The 26,822-nt window shown below is 42.0% G+C and overlaps 1 protein-coding gene across 2 annotated transcripts in view; it reads left to right on the top strand.

Annotated features, from left to right (window-relative positions):
* Window positions 1–26,822, top strand: part of carmil3 (capping protein regulator and myosin 1 linker 3) — a 176,091-nt gene that overhangs the window by 23,772 nt on the left and 125,497 nt on the right. For both annotated transcript variants that reach the window (XM_060929877.1, XM_060929887.1), the window contains exons 3-8: window positions 19,726–19,776; window positions 19,864–19,923; window positions 20,009–20,130; window positions 26,120–26,214; window positions 26,516–26,586; window positions 26,692–26,765. In XM_060929877.1, the coding sequence (XP_060785860.1) occupies window positions 19,726–19,776; window positions 19,864–19,923; window positions 20,009–20,130; window positions 26,120–26,214; window positions 26,516–26,586; window positions 26,692–26,765 (473 nt within the window). The remainder of the gene's footprint in view (window positions 1–19,725; window positions 19,777–19,863; window positions 19,924–20,008; window positions 20,131–26,119; window positions 26,215–26,515; window positions 26,587–26,691; window positions 26,766–26,822) is intronic.

Genomic DNA, 26,822 nt, shown 5'->3' with positions numbered 1-26,822 from the left:
TCACCCAAATGATAATGGGTTCCCTTTTGAGTCTTGTTCCTCTCAGGGTTTCTTCCTTGTGTCGTCTCAGGGAATTTTTTTCCTTGCCACCACTGCCTCAAGCTTGATCATTAGGGATAAATTTATTAGCTCATATTACATTACATTAATGGCATTTAGCAGATGCTCTTATCCAGAGCGACACACAACATACCCAGATCAGCCTGGGGAACAGTTGGGGGTTAGTTGCCTTGCTCAAGGGCACTTCCACTATTCTGCTAAATGGTCTAGGGAATCAGACTGGCGACCTTTTGGTCCCAAAGCTGCTTCTCTAACCATTAGGCCAAGGCTTCCCCCTTACGCATATGTTTTAAAATCTTTATTTTTCTGTCAAGTTGCTTTGTGATCATGTCTATTGTTAAATGCGCTATACAAATAAATTGACTTGACTTGATGTCTGGTAAGCAGATGGTGTTCCAGTTCATCCCAAAGGTGTACAGTGGGGTCGAGATCAGGGCTTTGTGAAGGCCACTCGAGTTCTTCCACTCCAACTATGGCAAACCATGTCTTCATGGAGCTCACTTTGTGCACAGGGGCATGGTCATACTGGAACAGGGTCTTGGGCCTTTTAGTTCCAGTGAAGGGAAATTGTAATTCAGCATCATGCAAGGACATTACAGACAATTTTGTGCTTTCAACTTTGTAGCAACAGTTTGGGGAAGGCTCAAATATGGGTGTGATGGTCAGGTGTCCACAAACTTTTGGTTGTATAGCATATTTGCAGTATGTGGCTTTTGAATGTAGCCAGAGGGGAACTGCATGGAATGAGAATTCAGTCATTATTGTCTCCTATATGTTCTCTACATTGATGTGCTTTACCAGCTTGACCAAGCGTAAAATACACGGTGGTGGTAGACTTCTTCAGATGCTTGCTGGCTGTGCTGTGAAAATTGTGTATGCAGGCGCTCCATCTAAGTTTCCAGAACTGCTTGAATATTTTCTATCGTGAATACTATCATTAAAAAGCTTCTTATTTCTGCTTTCCAAACACATTTATCTCATGAAGATCTGTTCAGTACTTTGGGAGTAATGGCAGGTTGAAGTTAGTACAACAGAGTACACTCTGCTCGTGTAACGTCGGGAAACTGCCGGTGTTTTTTGAATCATGGGAAAGTGGTCAGGCTCTCTTCTGATCGGTTTCCGACTGGATTACTCATGGATATCAATCAGATAACCCCTATAGGGATGTTCTCTCGCTCTCACTGTTTCTGATGAAGTATTCAGCAAAATTTTCGATCTGCCCCTGCTTCACAGGAGACTTTGAAGTGAGTTTTCATAGCTTTACCAACTTATTTTTTCAAATCAAAGTGATTCATGTAAATAAATAACTATTTTAGAATATAACTGTAGTTGTTTTGATGAAAAATATTGAGATTTTAATGGTCGGAATGATATTTAAAAAAACTGGAAGTCAGAAATGTGAGTGTCAATTTCAGTTTTTGTTTGTTTGTTTGTTTGTTTGTTTGTTTGTTTGTTTGTTTTTTGAGGTTGGCCTTGAAAGTTGTGAATATCATTTATATTCTTTAATATAAACACTTGTAGGCCCTACTTTTGAGAAATATAAAGTCCGACAGAGCACAAAGACGGTACTAGAAATAATCTTTTATTACTTTTTTGATTGAGTGTACCGATTTAATGATTTTACATACTTGGCATAATTAATAAGAATAAATATTAATTTGCATAATTTGCTTTTACTAAATTTTGTAAAAACTTTGTATTCGGTGTACAACGTTCTATAGGCCTGCCAATTTCCTTGTAAATATCTTGGGGGGAAAAAAGTTATTAAGAAAAAACATTTGACCTCAGTCGTTAATGAGGCCCATTTTGGACCATGTTATCCTAATACAGAATATTACGGCAGTTTTCTAAAAAATTAAGCCCTTTTTTCAGTCTTTGTTTTGTAATATCTCAAGAATGGATAAATATATTTTAATTCTGTAAAAAAATATGTTGTTCTGCATTCAATTCTGAATTCAAGGAGATCAGTTTCAAGCAATTTGGATTGAATTTTCACCTGATATGCCTAATTCTGGTGTCTCTTTTCAGATGGTATGTAAAACATTTACATTTGAATTGACAGTGCATGGAAACCTTAGTGCTAATTGGTATGTCAGCTTGGTTAATGTCCTGAGGCAAGTGACAAATAGGGAGAGAGAAAAGGGAGAGGGATTTCTGATTGCTGAGCTCTGCCCACGTCATGCAGTTTCTTGTATTTTGGCATCATTTGAATTCTATCTTTGAAGTGCAGACAGCTAATGAACTCGTGTCTCACGCTGCTCTGCATTTGCCCCTTCTGTCGAACTTGCCCCTCTTCCTCTCATTCATTATTTCTTTCCCTCTATTTCCAGATCTTCCTTTGAAGTCAGCAGTTCGTCATGGTGTAGTGATTTACAGGTCAATACTGAAAGCTCTTTGCCCACGATACGGGGCATTAAGCCCTATCACTAGTCATCTACTGCATTCTCTTTCTCTCAGTCTCTCTGTACATTTTCAAAGGCTTCCTCAGTGAGCAAAACCTTTTAGGATCCTGTTTGAAGGACCGGATGAACAAATTGCATTCTGCTCAGTTTTCAGCAAGTAAAAATACCTTGAACATATTTAATTTTCTATATTGCTTATCCATTGCGGGTCGTGGGGAAACTGGAACCAATCCAGGCTGACATCGGGTGAGAGCCAGGGCACACCCTGGACGGGTTGTCAATCCATCGTATGGACCCTTTTCACGTGACGTCACGACAAACGCGGCCGCCATTTTGGACATGTACTACCAGTAGTTTACCACAGCCAACATTGAGGAACGGCAGCAAAGAAAGTGTTTATTTTCAGCAAGACTTCCATCATGCCACTATATTGTTGTGCACCTGGATGTAGTAACCATCAACAAACAAGGCAAGGGTTATCATTTTATCGGATCCCGGTAGATGCTGACCGATGGAGAAGATGGATAGCGGCATACCAACACTTGTGTAGTGACCACTTTGTTGGAGGTAAGACGAATAAAATTAGCCAGAAAAGGCATTACATTGCTGTTAACATTCCATTCTAGCTTACTGTAATTATGATCTGGCAGCTATTTACACCGGATCCAGTGTTAATAGCTGCCGGAGCCAACGTCCGAGGTTCCGGAGCGCGCGCGCTAGCTCGCAGCCGGCCGGGGAGCGCGCGCTAGCTCGCGGCCGGCGGCTCCGGCAGCGCGCGCTAGCTCGCGGCCGGCGGCTCAGGGAGCGCACGCTAGCTCGCGGCCGGCGGCTCCGGCAGCTAGCTTGCGGCCGGCGGCTCCGGCAGCTATTTACACTGGATCCGGTGTAAGTAGCTGCCAGATCATAATTACAGTAAACTAGTAAATACAGTTTTCTGCATCTCGCTCCTTTTTCTTTTATGTTTGTCGCCTTCCTCGCATTCAAACTGATTCGAGCCAAAGTCCACTACATGTCCAAAATGGCGGTCGCGTTTACGAAGGTCACGTGACTGAAAAGGGTCTATAGCCAACACAAAGAGACAGACAGCCATTCACACTCACATCTAAGGGCAATTTAGAGTAGCCAGTTCACCTAATCTGCATATCTTTGGACTGTGGGAGGAAATTGGTGGAAACCCATGGAAACATGGGGAGAACATACAAACTCTATACAGAAATGCCCCAGTTGACTGATACCCCTTTTCCACCAAATCAGTTCCAGGGCTGGTTCGGAGCCAGTGCTGGTGCTGGTTCACAACTCGTTCAACTTGCGAGCCAGCTGAGAACCAGCTTGCTTTTCCATTGCTCGCGGTGCTAAGAGAAGACACGTCATTACGTCGCTGTATACGTCAGTTACGTCGTTGTATACATCATTACGTCGCTGTATACGTCAGTTACGTCGCTACGTTTGCATAAACCTTGGCGCGAATATCGAAGCAAAAACAACATGGAAGAAGCAGCAACAACAACAATAATAATAATAATAATAATAATAATGGATGACTTCGCGTTTGTACAGCTGCTGCTTCTTGTCGCTTAAAAATGGCGATCTTTCGCGGTCCTGTTATTGTTGTCGGTCTTAACAACTGTGCCCCCCCCCGCTGACGTAAGCAGTTCTTTCCTCTGGCCCAGCAGAGAGTTGGTGCTAGCCTGGAACCGGTTTTTCTGGCCCCAGAGCCAGTTCTTTGTCAGTGGAAACAGAAAACCCGGTTCCAAACTAAGCACTGGCCCCGAACCAGCCCTGGAACTGCTTTGGTGGAAAAGGGGCATGAGAGGTTTGAACCCAGAACCTTCTTGCTGTAAAGCGACAGTGCTAAACACTGCACCACCATGCTGCCATCTCTCATGTATAGTCAAATTCAATTCAGTTTTGTTTTTATAGTGCTTTTAACAACAATAATAATACCAGTAACAAGAAATTCTGATGTATGTTTCGATTCTTAAAGCAGACACGCAGAACCTTTTATTTTTAAATAAATTTGAGTGGATAGTATCTCCATCCTTGACTCTTGTATGCTGCATAAATGGGAATTTAAAAAAATATATTTTTGAGAGTTAAAATCGACCACAAAGTTGGCACTCGAGCTGCCCCGCTGAGCCAGCCATCCCTGAGTGTGTGCCGTCACAGCGGTAACCGGTTTTAAGGCCGAGGCCTTTGGTCTATAGCTGTCAAAGTCATATAAATATGGTGAAAGTAAGAAATACCGTTACCGACTTGCTCAACGAAGACTGATTTGACTTCATTGATTGTGGATTGACTCTCATTAAAACAGGATAGGTGTTATAACTTATGCAACATGCATGTACATGCATGCATTTTCACTGATAAAACGTAAAAGGCTAATTAAATAATCAGATGAACTGAGACAATCATATTCTAAAGCAAATTAAATTATCTTATTCTGGTAACTTAACACACAATACAATTTACATGTCTTAATCTAAATGCAGGTAAACAATGTGTTGTTTTTGTTGTTTTTTATCCAAATGAGAGTCGGAGCTTACCCGTCTGTATTCTCACTTCTTGAAGGCCGATCTTGTGGCCGATTGTTTTGAAACAGTCTGACTTTCAGTTGTTCATTCAGTTCTCCGTTCATTCACTTCTTCCACGTAAGGGTGAGATGGCAGCGATATCCAGTTTAGAAATAAGACGGCTGCTCCACTCATTCTCTCTTTTGACCGTACGGAGTACTCCGCCATTACTGCTCGGCTCAGGCAATTACTAAAACCCAGGACGGAACGGGACGTCACCGGTTTTAGCGACAACCGCGGGGAGGTCACTACCCAAGCAAAATATGTCACATCCTGTTCCATCCTGGGTTTTAACAACAACCCTCGGCTCACTCCAGGAGGACTGGTGCAACTGAACTTTGCTTTTTAAAAAATAAAATAAATACTTTCCTTTTCTTGTAGTTTTCTTTTTCTTTAATTCTTGATACTGCACCCTCTTTCAATACGGGCTTATAGCCAACGCTCCTCAACAGATCAGAGGTTTTGTACGAGTCCTCAGTAAAATGTGCAGAGCAGAGGAGAGACCACTTTGTAGGCGTCCAATGTGCCCGTGAACTTCTCGCAAAACGCGTCCAAATCTTTGTAGTTGAACATTCTTGGACCATGAATGCAATGTAAATCCACCTTCTGTCGTGTTGCTGGCGGGTGCAGCAACACATCTACGTGGCATGGCAATAAATTGGCTCAAAATGGAGGATCAGAGTTGCAGTCAGCTCTGTGTTTTAGCATAGCGGAAATGGCAATGAGACCAATAGATTTCCTGCTGTGACATTATTCACTTAGACCGCTACCTATATGAATCACTTTAATCATAAAAATTACTATATTAGATGTATTGTTGGTATAGTGGTTAGCACTGTTGCCTCACAGCAAGAAGGTCCGGGTTCGAGCCCCGTGGCCGGTGAGGGCCTTTCTGTGCGGAGTTTGCATGTTCTCCCCGTGTCCGCGTGGGTTTCCTCCGGGTGCTCCGGTTTCCCCCACAGTCCAAAGACATGCAGGTTAGGTTAACTGGTGACTCTAAGGCCCTGTCCACACGGCAACGGATTCAGGTGAATCCGATACAACTGTTTATCGTTTAGGCCTGGTGTCCACACGGCACCGGCGTTTTGGGTGCCCCAAAACGCAATCTTTTGAGAATGGGTTCCAGAGTGGAAAGATCTGGCAACGTTGCCATTGCGAAGTCGTCTGGATGAGTAGAATGGATTTGTTTACGATGACGTCACAACCACATGACTGTGAGTGCTTCACGCCGGGTAGAAGTGTAACGAACTCGATGCGAGTTGTCAACAAATCCTATAACTTGGTTCATGAAACGCTCTTACAAAATATTTTCACTGTGAATATTTATTGTGTAATGGTGCAAAGAGAGAGAGAGAGAGAGAGAGAGAGAGAGAATAGCCCTTAGGGCAGAGTCAATCCCGCCAGCAAAAATAGGGAAAAAAAGGAGTGATCTCACCTCTTCAGATGTTGGTTTAAGTCCTACAATACATTCCTCAAAAAGGGCGTAGAAGAACAAATTAATCCATCAACGTGTAGCATTCAATTTATTCCGGACCATTAAAGACGCCGCCTTCCGCGTAGAATCATACGTCATCCTCGCCGCCATATTGGATGGGTCAAAGCGGAGAATAAAGATGCCTCATTTATGTGCTGCGTTTAACTGTACCAACAGGTTTACCATCCAAACGAGATCACATGGGATTACCTTTCACAGGTGAGACTGGAAAAATACTTTTCATTGTATTTGGTCATTATAATGTAATTTTACGAACAGATTTTTCTGACTTTGTGGCTAATATGAAGTCTCGCGCATAATAGTTTATGCGCATGCGTCCTTACTTCTTCTATTGTTCTGGTGTCTCCGAAGGGACCGTCTTACAGTGCCCCTAGAGGTGTGGCATGTGTATTGCATCGTTTTCAGCAAGCGTTGCGTTGCCATATGGACCTGATATTTTACTGATCGTTGCCCATTTGGACACGATATTTTTTTAAATAACATCTCGTTGCCGTTGTCGTGTGGATGTAGCCTAAATTGACCGTAGGTGTGAATGTGAGTGTGAATGGTTGTCTGTGTCTATGTGTCAGCCCTGTGATGACCTGGTGACTTGTCCAGGGTGTACCCCGCCTTTCGCCCGTAGTCAGTTGGGATAGGCTCCAGCTTGCCTGCGACCCTGTAGAACAGGATAAAGTGGCTAGAGATAATGAGATGAGATGAGATTTATTGTTAATGCTTAAAACTATTCCTGTGCCATTCTTGAGGTCTCAAGGCACTTATAAATGAAAGTGAGGCCATGGCTTTGTGTATATGCTTTAAGGAGCAGGAAGGAAAAAATCCCCTGAGAAACCTTGAGCAGAACCAAGTTCAAAAGACAACCAGTCCTCTTTTGGGTGACACTGGATAGCAGACTTATAAATCATTTCATTAATACAGTTGTAGAAAAGCACTGTGTTTAAAAGGATGTTGAGTATGAGAATATTGTGAAGAGGAGTCCTGGGATGAGCACAGGACCATGTTTATGATTTCAGCAGCAGTTTTTAGGTTCCAAGCTAATGTGTCCAGATTGTAGACTTGGGCATAGAAATGGTTTTGGGGGGTACAAATCTTTTATCTTTTTTTTTTTTACTCATTTCAGCTTAAATTAGTTTTTCCCCTTTTATTGGCTAATAATTGTGCTTATTTCAAGCACTTATTTCTAAATTTCAAGCTTCAAGTGAGAACAATACTAAGATAATCTGAACAATCTTCAGTTTGTTATGGAATAATTTTTATAATGAAAAATATTAGATCAATTTAACTACATTAAGGATTTTGTGATGATTTTCTGGACAATACTGTAGTGCATACAGTTCTGGTCAGAAGTTTACATACAGTGGCATGAATGTCATATTGGATATAAATGTCATGGCAATATTTGGGCTTTCAGTAATTTCTTTGAACTGTTCTTTTTCTGTGGCAGAATGTACAACATACATATTTAATTTAAAAAAAACACTAGAATTTGGTGCACAAGTTTTAATTTTCTTTAGATTTTCTGAAATCAACACAGGGTCAAAAATTCACATACACTCACTTAGATTATTAATTCAGAGGTGCTGAAACTTCCAAAATGTCTCTTATCTTGCCAAAGCTGAGGTCTCTTAGCTTCCTGTTAGTGATCATAATTGACTACAGCTGGTAGCTTCTCTGTGCCTTCATAAAAAGGGTTTGTTTACAGCACTCATTGGATTGACCAACACACAATACAATGGGAAAGTCCAAGGAGCTCAGTGCAGATCTGAGAAAGAGGATCACAGCTATATGTACATATACTCTGGAATGTCTCTTGGAGCCATTTCTAAACAACTGCAAATTCCAAGATCAGTTCAAACAATTGTATCCAAGTGATTGTGAGGTGTAGTCACTTTGCCAAGCCACTTTGCTTCAAGAAAACCCAAACTGTCACCCTCAGCTGAAAGGAAATTTGGACCATGATCTATAGAGGAACACTGTACCAGCTGGTGGTGTTGGTAGGATCATCATGCTCTGGGGCTGTTTTGCTGCCAGTGGAACTGGTTCATTGCACAAAGTGGATGGAATAATGAAGAAAGAGGACTACTTCAGAATTCTTCAACATAAACCATCAGAAACTTGAACACGACTTGGGAGTTACAACAGGACAATGAACCCAAACATGTATCAGAGCTGGCCGTGGAGGATAAAGCAGGCTAAAATTAAGCTTAAAACAAGTTCTGACTTCAACCCTATTGAAAATATATGGACCGTGCTTATAAGTCGAGTCCATGCCAAGAAAAAAAAACAAATTTAATTGAACTCTACCAATTCTACCATGAAGAGTCATGAAATATCCAACCAGAATTCTGCCAGAAGCTTGTTCATGGTAACCAAAAATGTTTGGTCAAGGTGAATCTTGCGAAGAGACATTTTACCCAAATATTAGGTGTGCTGTATGTATAATTTTGACCCTGTGTTGATTTCAGAAAACCCAAAGAAAATTAAAACTTGTGCACCAAATTCTAGTGATTTTTTTAATTAAAGATGTATGCTGTACATTCTGCCACAGAAAAAGAACAGTTCAAATAAATTACTGAAAGGCCAAATATTGCCATGACATTTATATCCAAGATGACATTTATGTCACTGTATGTAAACTTCTGACCACAACTGTATATAATGTCTGTGTGTGTGTATTCCAGTATTGCAAAATGATGACTCAGTTTCGTCCTGCATCCATTTCTAACTGCAGCTGCTGTGCATTAGTGCTCCTTTGTTTTATGCAGTTGTGTACAGGTCTATTATAGGACACCACTTCAAGCACAACATGGCACATTAATAATTAATGTATCTGTTTCGGCATTGAGATTTTTCTGAGGTATTTTTCTTCTATCTCTTTCGTGGTTTTTTTTTTTTTTTTAGGGTGAAGATCTCAATAATTTCCATGCTCTCTGATAGAACTTAAAGGCTTAATCGTTGACACTTGCACAGCCAAATTTACATGCACTCTCTCATCCCACAATCATTCTATGATGAGTAGATGAATAGGCAGAACAAGTAAAAGAAATTGAAGGGAAGCTGAAGTCTTTATTAACCAGATTCCTAGTGTCTCCATCATGCGGCTTCTTCTCTCACCGGGGAGCCATTACTGGATCATTAGATGGAGCGCTCGAAGAGCTGGAAATGACAGAGCAGAACACAGAATGTCAGGAAGAAATGAATAAGGCAGAGAAGGAACGAAGTGAGAAAGGGCATAGGTGAGCAGGCTATGTATAGTTCCAGGGGTGATTTGAATCTGAATTTTTATTGTACTGATCTTATAGAGGTCATTGTTGAGTGTCTGTTTGCAAAAATATTTCTGATGCTTTTTATTCTTTACAAAAATGTCAACTACTTACAACGTACCAAGATGTATATATGATACAATCTACTAGAGGTATTTCCAGTTTAAGTTTATTTAAAAAGCTATTTAAGGAGGGACTTGAATCCCGAGTTTGAATCCTGACAATGCCACAGCCATCCATGGCAAGAAACCAATACTTTCTCTCCCCTGGTAATCACAGTGACACTAGCCAATCCTGGGCATCTGTGAGCTCATATATGCAGAAGAGGGCAGATAGCGCTTTCCTCCAAATGTGTTACTCTGTACTGTGATGCAGCATGAGCAGCAGTTTGAAAAGATACGGTCTCAGAGGAAATGTGTTAACCTTCGCATAATGGGACAGAGCTGGCTGGCGGGTGGAAATTGGCAGCGGATGGAAAGTGGTAAAGTTCACAAATGCCTTTTTTTTCCCTCAAATCTTCTAGGTTTGTACACAGGCCCTTAATTGTAGCTTCTGGTTTCAGAGAACTGTATCATCATATCAAGCTTCTTATGGGCAGAACTAGAACCTAGTGTCTGTATTTAATTTTTCCCTGAATTGAGGAGAAAGGATCCTCTATTTATGCAAAATGATATGTATTGCACAGTTTTCTATTCAGCATAGCTGGACTGCTGAATGGTGCCAAAGAGATAATTATATATAATTATGTCTAATCAGTGTAGGCATGAATGCCAATATTACATTTGCGAGTTACATGTCCAAGGATATAAGAGGAGAACAATACAGGAACTAAAACATTTGGTGCACCATATTGCACATTTTATATTTTGTTGAATCTCCATTAACATATCATACCAGTCAAAAGTTTGTATACCCCTACTCATTCATAGGTGTTTCTGTATTTTGACTATTTTCTACATTGCCGAACAATACTGAAGATGCCAAAACTATGAAATAACATATGGAACATATATGGCATTATGAGATAAATAGTGTAGTATAGTTCAAAGTATAGTTCATATTTTAGATTCGTCAAAGTAGCCAGCATTTACCTTCTTGACGCCATTATCTTAACCAGCTTCATGAGGTAGTCACCTGGAATGCTTTTCAATTAACGGGTATGCCTTAGCCCTGTGATGACCTGGCGACTTGTCCAGGGTGTACCCCGCCTTTCGCCCGTAGTCAGTTGGGATAGGCTCCAACTTGCCTGCGACCCTGTAGAAGGATAAAGCGGCTAGAGATGATGAGATGAGATGAGGTATGCCTTGTCAAAAGCTAATTAGTGGACTAGTTTCTTGAATTCTTGATGTGTTTGCGATCCATCCATTATCTGCAGCCGCTTATCCTGTACAGGGTCGTAAGCAAGCTGGAGCCTATCCCAGCTGACTATGGACGAGAGGCGGGGCAAATCCTGGACAAGTCGCCAGGTTATCACAGGGCTGACACATAGAGACAAACAACCATTCACACTCACATTCACACCTACAGTCAATTTAGAGCCACCAATTAGCCTAACACAGTCTTTGGACTGTGGGGGAAACCAGAGCACCCAGAGGAAACCCACGCAGACACAGGGAGAACATGCAAACTCCACACAGAAAGGCCCTTGTCGGCCACTGGGCTCGAACCCAGGATCTTCTTGCTGTGAGGTGACAATGCTAACCACTACACCACTGTGCTGCCGTGTTTGAGATCAGGAACACTAAATAATAATAGAGTGGTGGCTAAGATTATTGACAGTCCATAATCAACAACTTTTCAGATTTATCAATAAAAAACAATCTTGCAAAGGTGAGTCTCAAGGAATGACATGTGACCTTTGACCTGGATTTTCATGTGGTTACAATGTCCATTGCCTGTTGACATTTATTGGCAAACTATGAAGCTAGAAATTAATACAGACAACAATGAATGATTAATAAAATGTGATCTACAAAAAATACTGAGAAAGTGGGTAGAAAGTGGAACAAAAAGATTTTCTGACACAGGTTAAACATCAGTTAATTTGTTTACAAACGTTAGAATTACTTCATTTATGTAAGCACCGACATCGATATATTTATATAAAAGATATTTTGTACTAAATATAAGTATATGGAAAAATTTTTTAAAGAAGACCCATGTTCTGTTAACGTAATACCACATACTGATTATTCTTTTTATAAATAATCATCTGGGTGTTGATAACTGTGGACAAAGGTGCCAGTACTTGTGGAACGGTGTCACGTGATCTGATATGCTAAGTAATCGGGAATCAACCCCCCCGGTGGAAATTTGAGTAACTATTCATGCACAATTTATGTATTGAAAGTCTTTTCTAGTTTTGCAACGGCCAAAAGATCATTAAGGTGTCGATAATTGTAGCCACCGCTCTAATAAAAATACAATAAACAGCCCTATTTGACAATTGTAGTAATCTGTATTATGTCAAGAACCGCTCAAGTAAGTATAGAGAAATGACAGACCATCATTACTTTCAAACATGGAGTGACTGTTAATTTCTAAAAATAAAGAAAAAACGTTGAATTAGGTGTGTCCAAACTTTTAACTGGTACTATACATATAGTATGTGTATGTATTTTTTGCCCAGTAAAGCAAAAAAGTTGTCCTGTAAAGTAATGCATAGATATTGCTCTTCACATCCCTGAAACTAAACGTTCTTGTAAATACAGTAATAACTTCAAATAATTCTGTTTGATTTGTATAGCACTTCTAACAATAAACAATGTCATTGCTAATATATTATATCTTTTCAGATCTTATGATTATTTCCAATTGAGGGTTGTATCGAGCTACATTCCTGCATTTCGGACATTTTTGCTGAAGAGTTTCTGCCATAAGAAATATTTTTTTCTCTTTTACTCCTTACATCTCTGAAGACAAAGCAAGAAAGAAGAGAATCAGGCATAGGAAAAGTGTGACGCTGCAGAGGAAAGATCAGTAGACAAATGTAATAAAAAACAGATGTCTTTCAGAGTGAATAGAAGAAGGAAGTAGAAGGATGCTGTTTGGAGAAAGGAAAAGGAAGAATGAGGGAGGCTGACTGCAGAAGTTTCGACTTATGCTAATGAGTGTATGATCTGATAGAGTTCAAAATATAGGCTGTCTTACTCAATTAGAATCATTTATACATGCATCACTGAGACTTTTTTTCCCGTCCCCATAGTCTGTGTTTCTCTATCTCTCACCATCCTCTGCAGTCTCTCTAATTTGCAGTCTCTCACACACAGATGCATTCACACCACTATCACATGAAAACACAAATACAGACAGTGCATTTTAGACATTTGCTCATCGATGTCCATAAAACATTTGCAAGCTTTAAATGATGGTTAGCTATTCTTCAGTAAGTGTTTATCCTGGTTCGGGTCACTGTGGATCCAGGGTCTATCCCAGAATCACTATCCAGGAATGCTGTTTATATTTGAGAATTTTAGCATGGCATGAATTTTATTTATTGTGATCTTTTTGTTGTTGTTGTTGTTGTTTCATGTCATAAGTATGATGATGTTTTATTATTTGTCAATATTATGCGCTGCAAATCCCCGACAGTTTAATAGGGCTTTCTGGTGGAGATAGATTAAATTGATTTTGGAATACACAATGCATAAATAATTCATTATAATCGACAGTGTTTTGGATTTCTCGTGACAATTTAACTGTCGTGACAGATTAAAATGCAATCAATACTGTTGTAATGATAATTATATATTGGTTGATAAACACTCCGTTTGCTTCATGGTGTAGGAATATAAATGTAGGTGCAGAATATGATTAAGAAAATGGGTCTGGCTTGAAGAGCTTCAACAGCAGCTCTTCCACACATAAATCCAGGAATAAGCATTTCTTTTGGCTGATGTTCAGGATGTTAATTAAGCCTATTTAATTAAAACCTTTTTTTAATAGACACCTTCCACTGACAAGGTAATTTGGACTATTCTTAATTTATGTCTAGGTGTGACTCAGTCGCTTTCTCAGAGACTCGCTTCAACCCATCTTAATTTTCTAGGGTTCTTATTACTATAAACATGGAAGTGTCCTTTGATCATCAAGACTTTCACGTAAACGGGGGGATGCAAGCAGATGGCTCAAAATATAATAAAACTCACTCATTCTTTAACATCATATACAGTGGATATAAAAAGTGTACACACCCCGTTAAAATGATAAGTTTTTCTGATGTAAAAAAAAATATGAGACCACAATAAATAATTTCAAAACTTTTCCCACCTTTAATGTGACCAATAACCTGTACAATTCAATTGAAAACAAACAAATCTGTTGGGGGGGGGGGGAACATTAAAAAAAAAAAAGTACAATAAGCTGGTTGCATAAGTTTGCACACTCTTAAACTAATACTTTGTTGAAGAACCTTTTGATTTAATTACAGCAGTCAGTGTTTTTGGGTAGGAGTCTATCAGCCTGCCACATCTAGACTTGGCAATATTTGCCCACTCTTCCTTGCAAAAGCGCTTCAAATCTGTCAGATTGCGAGGGCATCTCTTGTGTACAGCCCTCTTCAGGTCACCTCACAGATTTTCAGTTGGATTTAGGTCTGGGCTCTGGCTGGGCCATTCCAAAACTTTTTTGGGGTCATTGTCGTGCTGAAAGATGAAATTCCTCTTCAGCTTTCTTGCAGACACCTGAAGGTTTTGGGCCAAAATTGACTGGTATTTAGAACTGTTCATAATTCCCTCCACTTTGACTAAAGCCCCTGTTCCAGCTGAAGAAAAACAACCCCAAAACATGATGCTGCCACCACCATGCTTCACTGTGGGTATGGTGTTGTTTTTGCACCAAACATACCTTTTGGAATTGTGGCCAAAAAGTTCAACCTTGGTTTCATCAGACCATATAAGATTTTCCCACATGCTTTTGGGAGAGTTGATGTATTTTTTTTTTTTCTTCAAAATTGAGTCGGGCCTGGATGTTTTTCTTTGACCCTACCTCATAGTCCAGACATATGGAGAATACAGGAGATTGTTGTCACATGTAGTACACAACCAGTACTTGCCAGAAATTCCTGCAGCTCCTTCAGTGTTGCTGTAGGCCTCTTGGTAGCCTCCCTGACCAGTTTTTGTCTTGTCTTTTCATCAATTTTGGAGAGACGTCCAGTTCTTGGTAATGTCACTGTTGTCCACTGTTTTCTCCACTTCTTGATGACTGTCTTCACTGTGCTCCATGGTATATCTAATGCCATGGAAATTTTTTGCACCCTTCTGACTGATACCTTTCAACAGTGAGATCCCTTTGATGCTTTGTAAGATCTCTGTGCACCCTGGCTTTTGCTGGAGGATGCAACTGAGTAAATGTCAGGAAAATCCTACTAGGACAGCTGAACTTTATTTGGGGTTAATCAGAGTCATTTTAATTGATGGCACATGTGTACCCAGAAAGACTTAATGCTGTAATTAAATCAAAAGGTACTTTAACAAAGTACAGTAAGCTGGTTAGATAAGGGTGTGCACACTTATCTAACCAGCTTATTGTACATTTTTTATGTTTTTCCCCCTAACAGATTTGTTTTTTAATTGAATTATACATTATAGTTATAGCATATAGTTATAGTAGGTCACATTAAAGGTGGGAAAAGTTTTGAAATTATTTATCGTGGTCTCATATTTTTTACATCAGAAAAACCTATCATTTTGATGGGGTGTGTACACTTTTTATATCCACTGTACAGTGCTCTCCATGATTATTGGCACTCCTCTTGTAAAAATGGTGAGAAAACATCCACCTTTTGGTGAAGTCACTTCATCTTACACTGAAAAAATGAGAAAATTCCAACCTTTAATTGAAATACATTTATTCAGAGAAAAACAAATCCCTCAGCAAGAAATAATTATTTTCAACTAAAACACATATGCCACCATTATTGTAACCCCTGAAAGTGATGGTGAACACAAGGGAACTGAAGCATGTTTCCCATTTAAATTATACATATTTGAGTTGATTGGACTTTCCAGCTGTAATCCATGACTTCTTGATTAATTGGGGTACAAATATGAGGTGACACAGATGTCAAATTCCCTGAGTCATCCATCAACATTGGAAAGATAAGAGCTCACACAAACCAAATGAGGGAGAAGTGGGTTGACCTTCGTAAGTCAGGGAATGGTTCTAAAAAATAGTTACTTGCCTGAAAATGTCCATTTCTACTGTTAGGGCAATAATAAAGTAAACACCAACTGGAACCTGTTATAGACTTGCCTGGAAAAGGAGACAAGTTTATTTTGCCCCCACATACAGTGAGGAGGAGGATAAGAGTAAAAAAAAAAAATCCCAAGGGTCACTGTTGAAGTACAAGTAAAAGTAAAATCTTGGGGTTTATATGTCTCCAAAACCACCATCAGACTCCACCTCCAAGCCAACAGATTATTTGGAACGTCTGCCAGAAAAAAAAAAAAAGCCTTTTCTGTCAGTTAACCACAAACATAAGCAGGTGAAGTTTGCGAAACACTACTACAACTTTGACTGGAACAGTGTTCTCTGGTCTGATGAAACAAAAATGGAGCGTTTTGCAGTAAACACTCAGGGATGGTTTGGCATAAAAAGAAGGATGGCTATAATGAAAAGATCCCAATTGTAAAATATGGTGGAAGTTCTGTGACGTTTTGAGGTTGCTTTTCCCTCCAAAGACCCTGAAAACCTTGTTAGCCCTTATCAAAAAGAAGTATACTTCAAGTTCATTGTATTAAGTATACTTAAGTAAAGTATATTTCCTTAAGTATACTTTTGTGTACCAAGTATACTGATATCAATGTACTTACAGTATACTTGTAAGTAAAGTAATTAATACTTCTTGGGACTAAATTGGCCCACTTTTAGTTTATAAAAAGTATACTTTAAATCTAAGAGAAGTAGAATTTGAGTATAGAACTAGTATTTTTTTTAATTTTGTACTAGAAGTATACCACAAGTAAGCTTATATACTAATAGTTTACTAGTTCTATATTTATAGTTCACTCTTTAGTTTACAAAATCATATTTCATAGTGTACTGGAAATATACTATGAGTTTACTTGTTTTATACTTCTAGTCCACGTTTTAGTTTACTCAAGTATACTTTGTAGTACAACCCCGATTCCAAAAAAGTTGGGACAAAGTACAAATTGTAAATAAAAACGGAATGCAATAATGTGGAAGTTTCAAAATTCCATATTTTATTCAGAATAGAACATAGATGACATATCAAATGTTTAAACTGAGAAAATGTATCATTTAAAGAGAAAAATTAGGTGATTTTAAATTTCATGACAACACCACATCTCAAAGTTGGGACAAGGCCTATAGAGTTTTAGCTGGCAACGGTGGCTGGCACGGTGAATTGTGTTCACAGATAATGTTCTCTGGAAATATTCCTGAGCCCATTTTGTGATTTCCAATACAGAAGCATGCCTGTATGTGATGCAGTGCCATCTAAGGGCCCGAAGATCACGGGCACCCAGTATGGTTTTCTGGCCTGGACCCTTACGCACAGAGATTCTTCCAGATTCTCTGAATCTTTTGATGATATTATGCACTGTAGATGATGATATGTTCAAACTCTTTGCAATTTTACACTGTCAAACTCCTTTCTGATATTGCTCCACTATTTGTCGGCGCAGAATTAGGGGGATTGGTGATCCTCTTCCCATCTTTACTTCTGAGAGCCACTGCCACTCCAAGATGCTCTTTTTATACCCAGTCATGTTAATGACCTATTGCCAGTTGACCTAATGAGTTACAATTTGGTCCTCCAGCTGTTCCTTTTTTGTACCTTTAACTTTTCCAGCCTCTTATTGCCCCTGTCCCAACTTTTTTGAGATGTGTTGCTGTCATGAAATTTCAAATGAGCCAATATTTGGCATGAAATTTCAAAATGTCTCACTTTCGACGTTTGATATGTTGTTTACGTTCTATTGTGAATACAATATCAGTTTTTGAGATTTTGTAAATTATTGCATTCCGTTTTTATTTACAATTTGTACTTTGTTCCAACTTTTTTGGAATCGGGGCTGTATACTGGACATATACTATTGGTTTACTCATTACACACTTCTAGTCTACTTTTTAGTTTATAAAAGTATACTTTATAGTATATTGGAAATGTACTATTAGTTACTGGTTATATACATCTAGTCCACTTTTTAGTTTTGAAGTATACCGCAATTACTCTTCTACATACAGTGCCTTGCAAAAGTATTCATCCCCCTTGGTGTTTGTCCTGTTTTGTTGCATTACAAGCTGGAATGAAAATGGACTTTTGGGGGGCTAGCACCATTTCATTTACACAATATGCCTACCACTTTAAAGGTGCACATTGTTGTTTTATTGTGACACAAACAATAATTAAGATGAAAAAACAGAAATCTGGAGTGTGCATAAGTATTCACTCCCCTTTCATATGAAACCCCTAAATAAGAGCTGGTCCAGCCAGTTCACTTCATAAGTCACATAATTAGTTGATTAAGATCCATCTGTGTGTGCATTCAAAGTGTCACATGATCTGTCACATGATGTCTGTATAAATCAACCTGTTCTGGAAGGACCCTGACTCTGCAACACTACTCAGCAAGGAACATGAAAACTAAGGAGTACTCCAAACAGGTCAGAGACAAAGTTGTGGAGAAGTATAGCTCAGGGTTGGGTCATAAAAAATATTCTAAACTTTGGATATCCCAGGGAACACCATTAAATCCATTATAGTAAAATGGAAAGAATATGGCACCATTACAAACCTGACAAGAGAAGGTCACCCACCAAAACTCAGACATTAAACAGAGATGCAACAAAGACACCAATGATAACGCTGAGGGAGCTGCAAAGATCCACAGTGGAGATGGGAATATCTATCCATAGGTCCACTTTAGGCCATACACTCCACAGAGTGGGGCTTTATGGAAGAGTGGCCAGAAAAAAAAATCATTGCTTAAAAAGTCATGTTTGGAGTTTGCCCAACAGCATGTGGCAGATTCCCCAAACACATGGAAGAAGATTCTCTGGTCAAATGAGACAAAAATGTAACTTTTTGGCCATCATGGGAAATGCCATGTGTGGCGCAAACCCAACACCCTGAGAACACCATCCCTACAATGAAGCATCGTGGTGGCAGCATCATGCTGTGGGGGTGTTTTTCATCTGCAGGGACAGAAAAGCTGGTCAGGACTGAAGGAAAGATGGATGGCACTAAATACAGGGCAGTTCTGGAGGAAAACTTGTTTGAGTCAGCCAGAGGTTTCAGACTGGGACAAAGGTGCATGGTCCAGCAGGACAATGACCCTAAACATACTGCTAAAGCTACACTGGAGTGGTTTAAAGGGAAACATTTAAATGTCTTGGAATGGCCTGACCAAAGCCCAGACCTCAGTCCAATTGAGAATCTGTGGCATAACTTGAAGATTGCTGTCCACCAAACCAACCCATCTAATTTGAAGGAGTTGGAACAGTTTTGCCTTGAGGAATGGGCAAAAATCCCAGTGGCTAGATGTGCTAAGCTAATAGAGACATGCCCCAAGGGGGGGATACCTATGTACACTCCAGATTTCTGCTTTTTCATCTTAATTATTGTTTGTGTCACAATAAAAAAAAAAGTGCACCTTTAAAGTGGTAGGCATGTTGTGTAAATCAAATGGTGCCAACCCCCCAAAAATCCATTTTAATTCCAGCTTGTAATGCAATAAAACAGGACAAACACCATGGGGGATGAATACTTTTGCAAGGCACTGTATACTCTTAGTTTTCTAGCCCTATCCCTTACCTCATGCACACTACCAGTAGACAACTTAAGTGTTTTGTACCTTAAGTTGCAATAAAGAAAAATGACATGGTACTTTGTTAATACAGAACAAAGTTACAAGATTACCAAGGTTACAAAAATGCATTGACTTAAATGCATTTATTTTAAAATGTTTCAGGTGTTGGCTACATGGCGGCTTTACCTCATGGCTCCAAAATTACCAACCAAGGTGCAGTAGCATACATAACACTCTACACACTTCCCTGTGAGTAATGTTCAACATGGTTGATAAAATTCATGTTTATCATGATTTTAGGTGGAACAAACATTTAACTACCTGGAGATTCGTGCTATAAGCCCTCATCCAGAGAACCAGGTAAGGACCATTCTGTAAATCTAACAGGTTTTATGTTTTTTATGTTTCTCTTTATAAACCAACACATTCTGACTCATTCTCTCAGGTCGTCATAGAGACAGAAAAGTCCACCCACGTCTTCAGGCTACAGTCGAGTGACCACATGGATCAGCTACTCAGCCACATCAACTTCACTCTCTCACGCATCTTCAATAACTCCATCTGCGTGTGAGTTTTCATGGAAAAAAAAATGTTCTACCAAATGGCAACATAGCAGAACCACTTGTCATGACGACATTCACATAATACCCGATTAATTCTTCGTAAAGTTTACATTTTTGTAATCTAACTTCTTTATGAGCTGTATTTATTCAGACAGCTGTATGGGGTGGAGTTTACCTGAGAGGCGTGTCTCAGTGACTTCCCTGTATTTCTTGTTCAGTATCAGTTCAAACAAGAAATCCAGCACCACCGTTCAACAATTTGATGTAACCACAATACACATGTTAGGGTTTTGCTGGGATTCGAACCTGGTTCGCTGGTGTAATAATCCAGCAAACCCCCACTAGGCCACCAGGGGGATGACTCAAGTGCAGAGGCGTGAGGCAGAAGTAGAAAAGTATAAAAAGTTTATTTACAAAATGTACAATCCAAGGCAAAAAACAAAAGTAATCCAAAAGCTCAGAAGATAAAGGGAAAATAAAAAATATCCAAAAGTTAAAAGTCCAAAAATAAGAAAAGAAAAGGCAAAAATGCAAACGCTCAGAAGATCTCAAAAATGGTAAATACAAAATTCAAAAAGGTCCAAAAAGAAAGCAAAGTACAAAAACCACAAAGACACAGGCAAGGAACATGGAACAGAGGGAACTAGCACTAACAGGCATAGCATAGGAAAAAGACTCCGTGACAAGGGAACAAACAGAGGGGTATTTATACACACACTAATTAAGGAACAGGGCGGGGCAGGAAACAGGCAATGAAGACAAACACAAAAACACAGTGGCAGCCTCTAGAGGCCAAAACAAACATGACAAGATGGAAATAACAGCGGCCTCTAGAGGCCAAAACAGTCCCAGTACTAACAGGACCCCCCCCAGGAGCGTCTCCTGACGTTCCCAGGGTGATCCGGATGGGCCGAATGGAAGTCCCGGCATAGTCCTTTATCTAGAATGTCCCGGGCGGGGACCCAACAGCGTTCCTCAGGGCTATAGCCCTCCCAGTCTACTAGATATTGAAGCCCGCCGTGGACCCGGCGGGAGTCAAGCAGGCGATGCACGGTGAACACAGTCTGACCCTGGAAGATGCGGGGGGGTGGGGGGTTCCTAGGGGCAGGGGCATACATGGATGTCAGTACGGGCCGCAACAGGGAAACATGGAATGTGGGGTTGATCCTCAGAGTCCGGGGCAACTGGAGCCAGTAGGCGACAGGGTTCACCCTGCGCACCACCTTGAAGGGGCCAATGTAGCGAGGAGCAAGCTTGCGGTTCTCCACCCGCAGCGGAAGGTCCTTAGTGGACAGCCAAACCCGCTGCCCAGGGCGGAAAGCGTGGGCAGGTCTTCTATGGCGGTTGGCCTGAGTCTGGTTGGTTCTGGAGGTCTGGATAAGGGTCTTCCTGACCTTGCTCCAGGTCTTGCGACACCATCTCACATATTGGTTGACCGAGGGCACCCCCGCGTCCTCCTCCTGGTCCGGGAACAGAGGTGGCTGGAACCCGAATTGGCACTGGAATGGCGACAGCTTGGTGGCCGATGACTGCAGGGTGTTGTGGGCGTACTCTGCCCATGGCAGCCAGGTGCTCCACGATGTCAGGTTATCCATAGCCAGACCTCGCAGGGTGGTTTCCAGGTCCTGGTTGAGCCTCTCCGTCTGGCCATTGGACTGTGGGTGAAACCCAGAGGAGAGGCTGGCAGTGGCTCCGATGACCTTGCAGAACCCGTGCCACACTCGGGAGGAGAACTGGGGCCCTCGGTCTGAAACGATGTCCTGCGGGAGGCCAAAGACTCGGAAGACATGAGTGAATAATAGTTTAGCAGTTTTAAGAGCAGAAGGGAGCTTGCACAGTGGTAAAAAGCGGCAGGCCTTGGAGAATCTGTCAACTATGACCAATATGACAGTGTTACCTTGTGACTCGGGGAGACCCGTGATGAAGTCGACTGCCACGTGGGACCAGGGATGCCGGGGAATGGTCAGAGGATGCAGGAGACCCTGGGGGTGCTGTCGTGGGTTCTTGCTTCTGGTGCACACTTCGCAGGAAAGGACGAATGACCTCACTTCCTTCTCCATGCTAGGCCACCAGAAGCACCTTCTCAAAAAGTCCAGGGTCCTTCGAGCTCCCGGGTGGGCGGTGGGAGGGGAAGAGTGACCCCACTGGAGAACCTTGGCCCGGGCTTGATGTGGGACGTACAAGAGGCCCGGTGGCCCCGTCCCAGGACTGGGGTCCTGGCGTTGGGCTCGTCGGACGGCCTCCTCAATACCCCAGCGGACAGGGGCCACAATCCGGGACACAGGGATAATAGGCCCGACTTCACTCTCCCTGTTGGTGGCAGAGAACAGCCTGGACAGTGCATCAGGTTTGGTGTTCTTGGAGCCGGGGCGGTACGATAGGGTGAAGTCAAACTGACTGAAAAACAGGGCCCACCTAGCCTGTCGTGGGTTCAGTCTCTTGGCTTGCTGGAGGTACTCCAGGTTCTTGTGGTCCGTCCAAACCAGGAATGGATGTTGCGCTCCCTCCAGCCAGTGCCTCCACTCCTCAAGGGCCAGTTTGACCGCTAGCAGTTCTCGATCCCCCACATCGTACCGGGACTCCGCAGGACTCAGGCGGTGGGAGAGGTATGCGCAGGGGTGCAGCTTTCCTTCCGAACGTTGAGAGAGCACCGTGCCGACACCACTGTCCGAGGTATCCACCTCCACGATGAATGGTTGGGAGGTGTCCGGGAGGACCAGGATGGGTGCCGTGCAGAAGTGGTGCTTGAGGTCTTTGAACGCCTTTTCCGCCTGAGGAGACCGGACATAAGATCCACCTGTCCCTTTGGTGAGGTCCGACATGGGTGCTGCTACAGAACTAAAGTTCCTGATAAACTTGCGGTAGAAGTTAGCAAATCCTAAGAACTGCTGAACCTCTTTGACGGACTTGGGAGTGGGCCAGTCCCGGATGGCCAGGGTCTTGGCTGGGTCCATTTGGAGTCGGCCTGTCCATACAATAAAACCCAGAAAGGAGACCTCGGGAACATGAAATTTGCATTTCTGGGCCTTGGCGAACAGATTGTTCTGTAGCAGCCTCTGGAGAACCTGGCAGACATGGTGGCAGTGCTCCTGCACGGTCTTGGAAAAGATAAGGATGTCGTCGAGGTAGACAAAAACGTACAGGTTAATCATGTCCCTCAAGACGTCGTTGATTAGGGCCTGAAAAACAGCTGGTGCGTTGGTGAGTCCGAAGGGCATCACCTGGTATTCGTAGTGCCCAGACAGGGTGTTAAAGGCAGTCTTCCACTCGTCTCCCTGTCGGATACGGATGAGGTGGTATGGGTTCCATAGGTCCAACTTGGTGAAGACGGTGGCGCCTTGGAGCAGGTCGAATGCTGTGGACATCAGCGGAAGGGGATATCGGTTGCGCACAGTGATCTTGTTCAGGCCCCTGTAGTCAATACATGGTCGGAGCCCCCCATCCTTCTTGCCAACAAAGAAGAAGCCGGCACCAGCAGGTGAGGTGGAGGGTCGAATGAACCCAGAGACCAGGGCGTCTTTGAGGTATTCCTCCATGGCCTTGCGTTCTGGCTGAGAGAGGGAAAACAGTCTGCCACGAGGAGGGGTAGTCCCAGGGAGCAAGTCGATGGCACAATCGTAGGCCCGGTGCAGAGGAAGAACGGCGGCCCTGCTTTTGCTGAATACCTCCTTCAAATCCCAGTACTCTGTGGGAACTTGAGATAGCTCAGTGAGATCAGGGGGCTCGGCAGGAGACACAGGAGAGCTAGAGAGCAGACAAGAGGCATGGCATGCAGGGCCCCCTTCCACAACCTGGCTTGTTACCCAGTCTATGCGAGGGTTGTGGCGGGTAAGCCAAGGAAGGCCTAGAATTACTGGGAACTCTGGTGAAGGATCTGGGAAATCTGGTGAAGGTACGGCCAACTTGCATGGGCTCTGGACAGTCACTGGAGAAGGTAGACGGGCTCCAGGTAGAGGCAGGGAGGCCGGGGAGGCTCAGGACTTGGCGGCGTTCTCTCATCCTGTTGTCAAGACGAGTAGAATGTGAGATCAGAGTTTCGAGGTCACTTGGGCATCCGATAGAAGCCAGACCGTCTTTAATGGGGTCAGACAGACCATGGTGGAAGGCTGACACCAGGGCAGTCTCGTTCCATCCACTTACTGCTGCGAGCGTCCGGAATGAGATGGCGTAGTCTGCGACGCTTCCCCCTTGCCGGATGGACATGAGCTTTCTGGCTGCGTCTTTACTGATGTCTGCTTGATCGAAGACACGAAGCATCTCCTCAGTAAACAGCTGGAAATCAGAGCATTCGGGTCCCTGTCTCTGCCAGATAGCAGTGGCTCAGGCCCGCGCCTTACCAGCTAACAAGGTTATCACAAAGGCAATCTTGCGGCTATCCGTAGTATAGGTGGTAGGCTGAAGCTCAAAGGTGAGCTGGCACTGGGTAAGGAACTCCCGACACTCACTGTGCTTGCCATCATACCTCTGTGGTGCAGGAAGGCTGGGTTCGCGAGGTGAAGGAGACAGCGTGGCCGGAGGCACTGGAGCGGGAGCGGATGGCGGAGCAGGAGCAGAATCAGGCGGAGGAGATGGGGGTAGAGAAGTCAGCTGTGCCAGGGTTTTCCCAATCTGCTGAAGCAGTACCTCGTGGCGAACAAGGGTCTCACGTTGGCTTGCGAGAGTCCGTCCATGAGTGTCCATGGTGGATCCGAGGCGTGTTAACGCAGCCATCATTCCCTGAAGGTTGGCCGGGTAGACAGATGAAGAAGCCTCTGCTGAGTCAGTCATGACGGAGTCTTTCTGTTAGGGTTTTGCTGGGATTCAAACCTGGTTCGCTGGTGTAATAATCCAGCAAACCCCCACTAGGCCACCAGGGGGATGACTCAAGTGCAGAGGCATGAGGTGGAAGTAGAAAAGTATAAAAAGTTTATTTACAAAATGTACAATCCAAGGCAAAAAACAAAAGTAATCCAAAAGCTCAGAAGATAAAGGGAAAATAAAAAATATCCAAAAGTTAAAAGTCCAAAAATAAGAAAAGAAAAGGCAAAAATGCAAACGCTCAGAAGATCTCAAAAATGGTAAATACAAAATTCAAAAAGGTCCAAAAAGAAAGCAAAGTACAAAAACCACAAAGACACAGGCAAGGAACATGGAACAGAGGGAACTAGCACTAACAGGCATAGCATAGGAAAAAGACTCCGTGACAAGGGAACAAACAGAGGGGTATTTATACACACACTAATTAAGGAACAGGGCGGGGCAGGAAACAGGCAATGAAGACAAACACAAAAACACAGTGGCGGCCTCTAGAGGCCAAAACAAACATGACAAGATGGAAATAACAGCGGCCTCTAGAGGCCAAAACAGTCCCAGTCCTAACAACGCAAGTGTAGCAGATGATTGCTTAGTCAACTTATCCTTCAAACTGTGGGCACATTGAATTAATGTGTTTTTTTTTTTTAAGCAGACAGCTCCAACTAGGGAATTAAAAGCCCTGCATACACATTATGATTGAGGTATTTTTTTTTTGTTTGTTACACCATTGTAATGCAATTGACAGCAAGAAAAAAATGTTATGTGATTCTTCGGTCCGCATTTTCTATCCCACATTTTTTTAAGGCAAGTGTTACTTCTTCAACACACACTTAATTAACCTCAGAGGTGTGAACTCCACCAAGTAGTTTGCATAATCTCAGTACAGAGCTCAGAGTGCAGGTACATAACCCAATTCTGAATTGGAGTAACTTTCCATATACAGATATTGGCTTGTTTTTTGGATTCTTGGACTTTTTGAATAAGTCATAACTTCTGAACAAGAGCAAAAGGTTACTTTACAGTGCAAGTGAGTGATAATTGATTTTGTTCCATGCATTAGATTCCTCTTTCTCAAGTTTATTGCTCCTATTCACAGCATGGGCTACATTTTCACACTTTCGAGGCTGAATTGATATGTTGATATTGCTGCATTAAAAATAACATCTGAAATCTCTGACCAGTCTCTTTCTCTCTTTTAGTTCCTCTATTTTTCAAGCAGATGGTGAGGTTTCTGATGGGGGGCATAAATATTCACCAAGCTCTGAAACATCAGTGGAGGCTCAGAGAGCATGTGGTGAGGAAAACCACCACTCACTGAGAGATAATGACCAGTTAACATGCTTTCTTCATTATGGCTAATTTGTTCTGCATATGTTATTTGTTCTAAATTGTTGTTCACGAAGTCCTATATTTAGCATCTAATTTTCTCTCATTTGTTATTTCCTTTCGAACCAATGTCAGCATTTCATTTTTTGTGTTTCTTAGCACTGATGGGAAATGTACTCCCTTAGACTTTACAGCTCTGTCTATAGTGAGAGCACTGTTGGAGTTAATTTCATACCAGTGACTTTGCCACATACTCTGGACTCTTTCAGGAGGTTTCTCGGAGACTTACGCTGCGCTGTGTGACTACAACGGCATTAGCTGCAAAGAGGAAGTGCAGTGGGTGAGACGTGAAGGTCACATGGTATCTTGGTGTTGACTTAAAAGGTTTCTTTTCAATTTTGGAATCTAAATAAATCAAAATCTCTTTTTTGTCCTTCATTTTAAGGATGTGGACACTATATATCACTCCCAGGACAATAGGCAGTTTAATCTGTTAGACTTCGCTCACCTAGAGAGCAGGTACAGTAAACACTTTCAAAAAAGTTGCTTGTTTTTATAGTAAACCACTGCGACAAT

This window comes from Neoarius graeffei, chromosome 1, assembly GCF_027579695.1.
Source record: "Neoarius graeffei isolate fNeoGra1 chromosome 1, fNeoGra1.pri, whole genome shotgun sequence".
NCBI lineage: Eukaryota > Metazoa > Chordata > Actinopteri > Siluriformes > Ariidae > Neoarius > Neoarius graeffei.
Note: the sequence above shows the minus strand (reverse complement) of the source record. Positions and strands in the feature narration are given on the sequence as shown.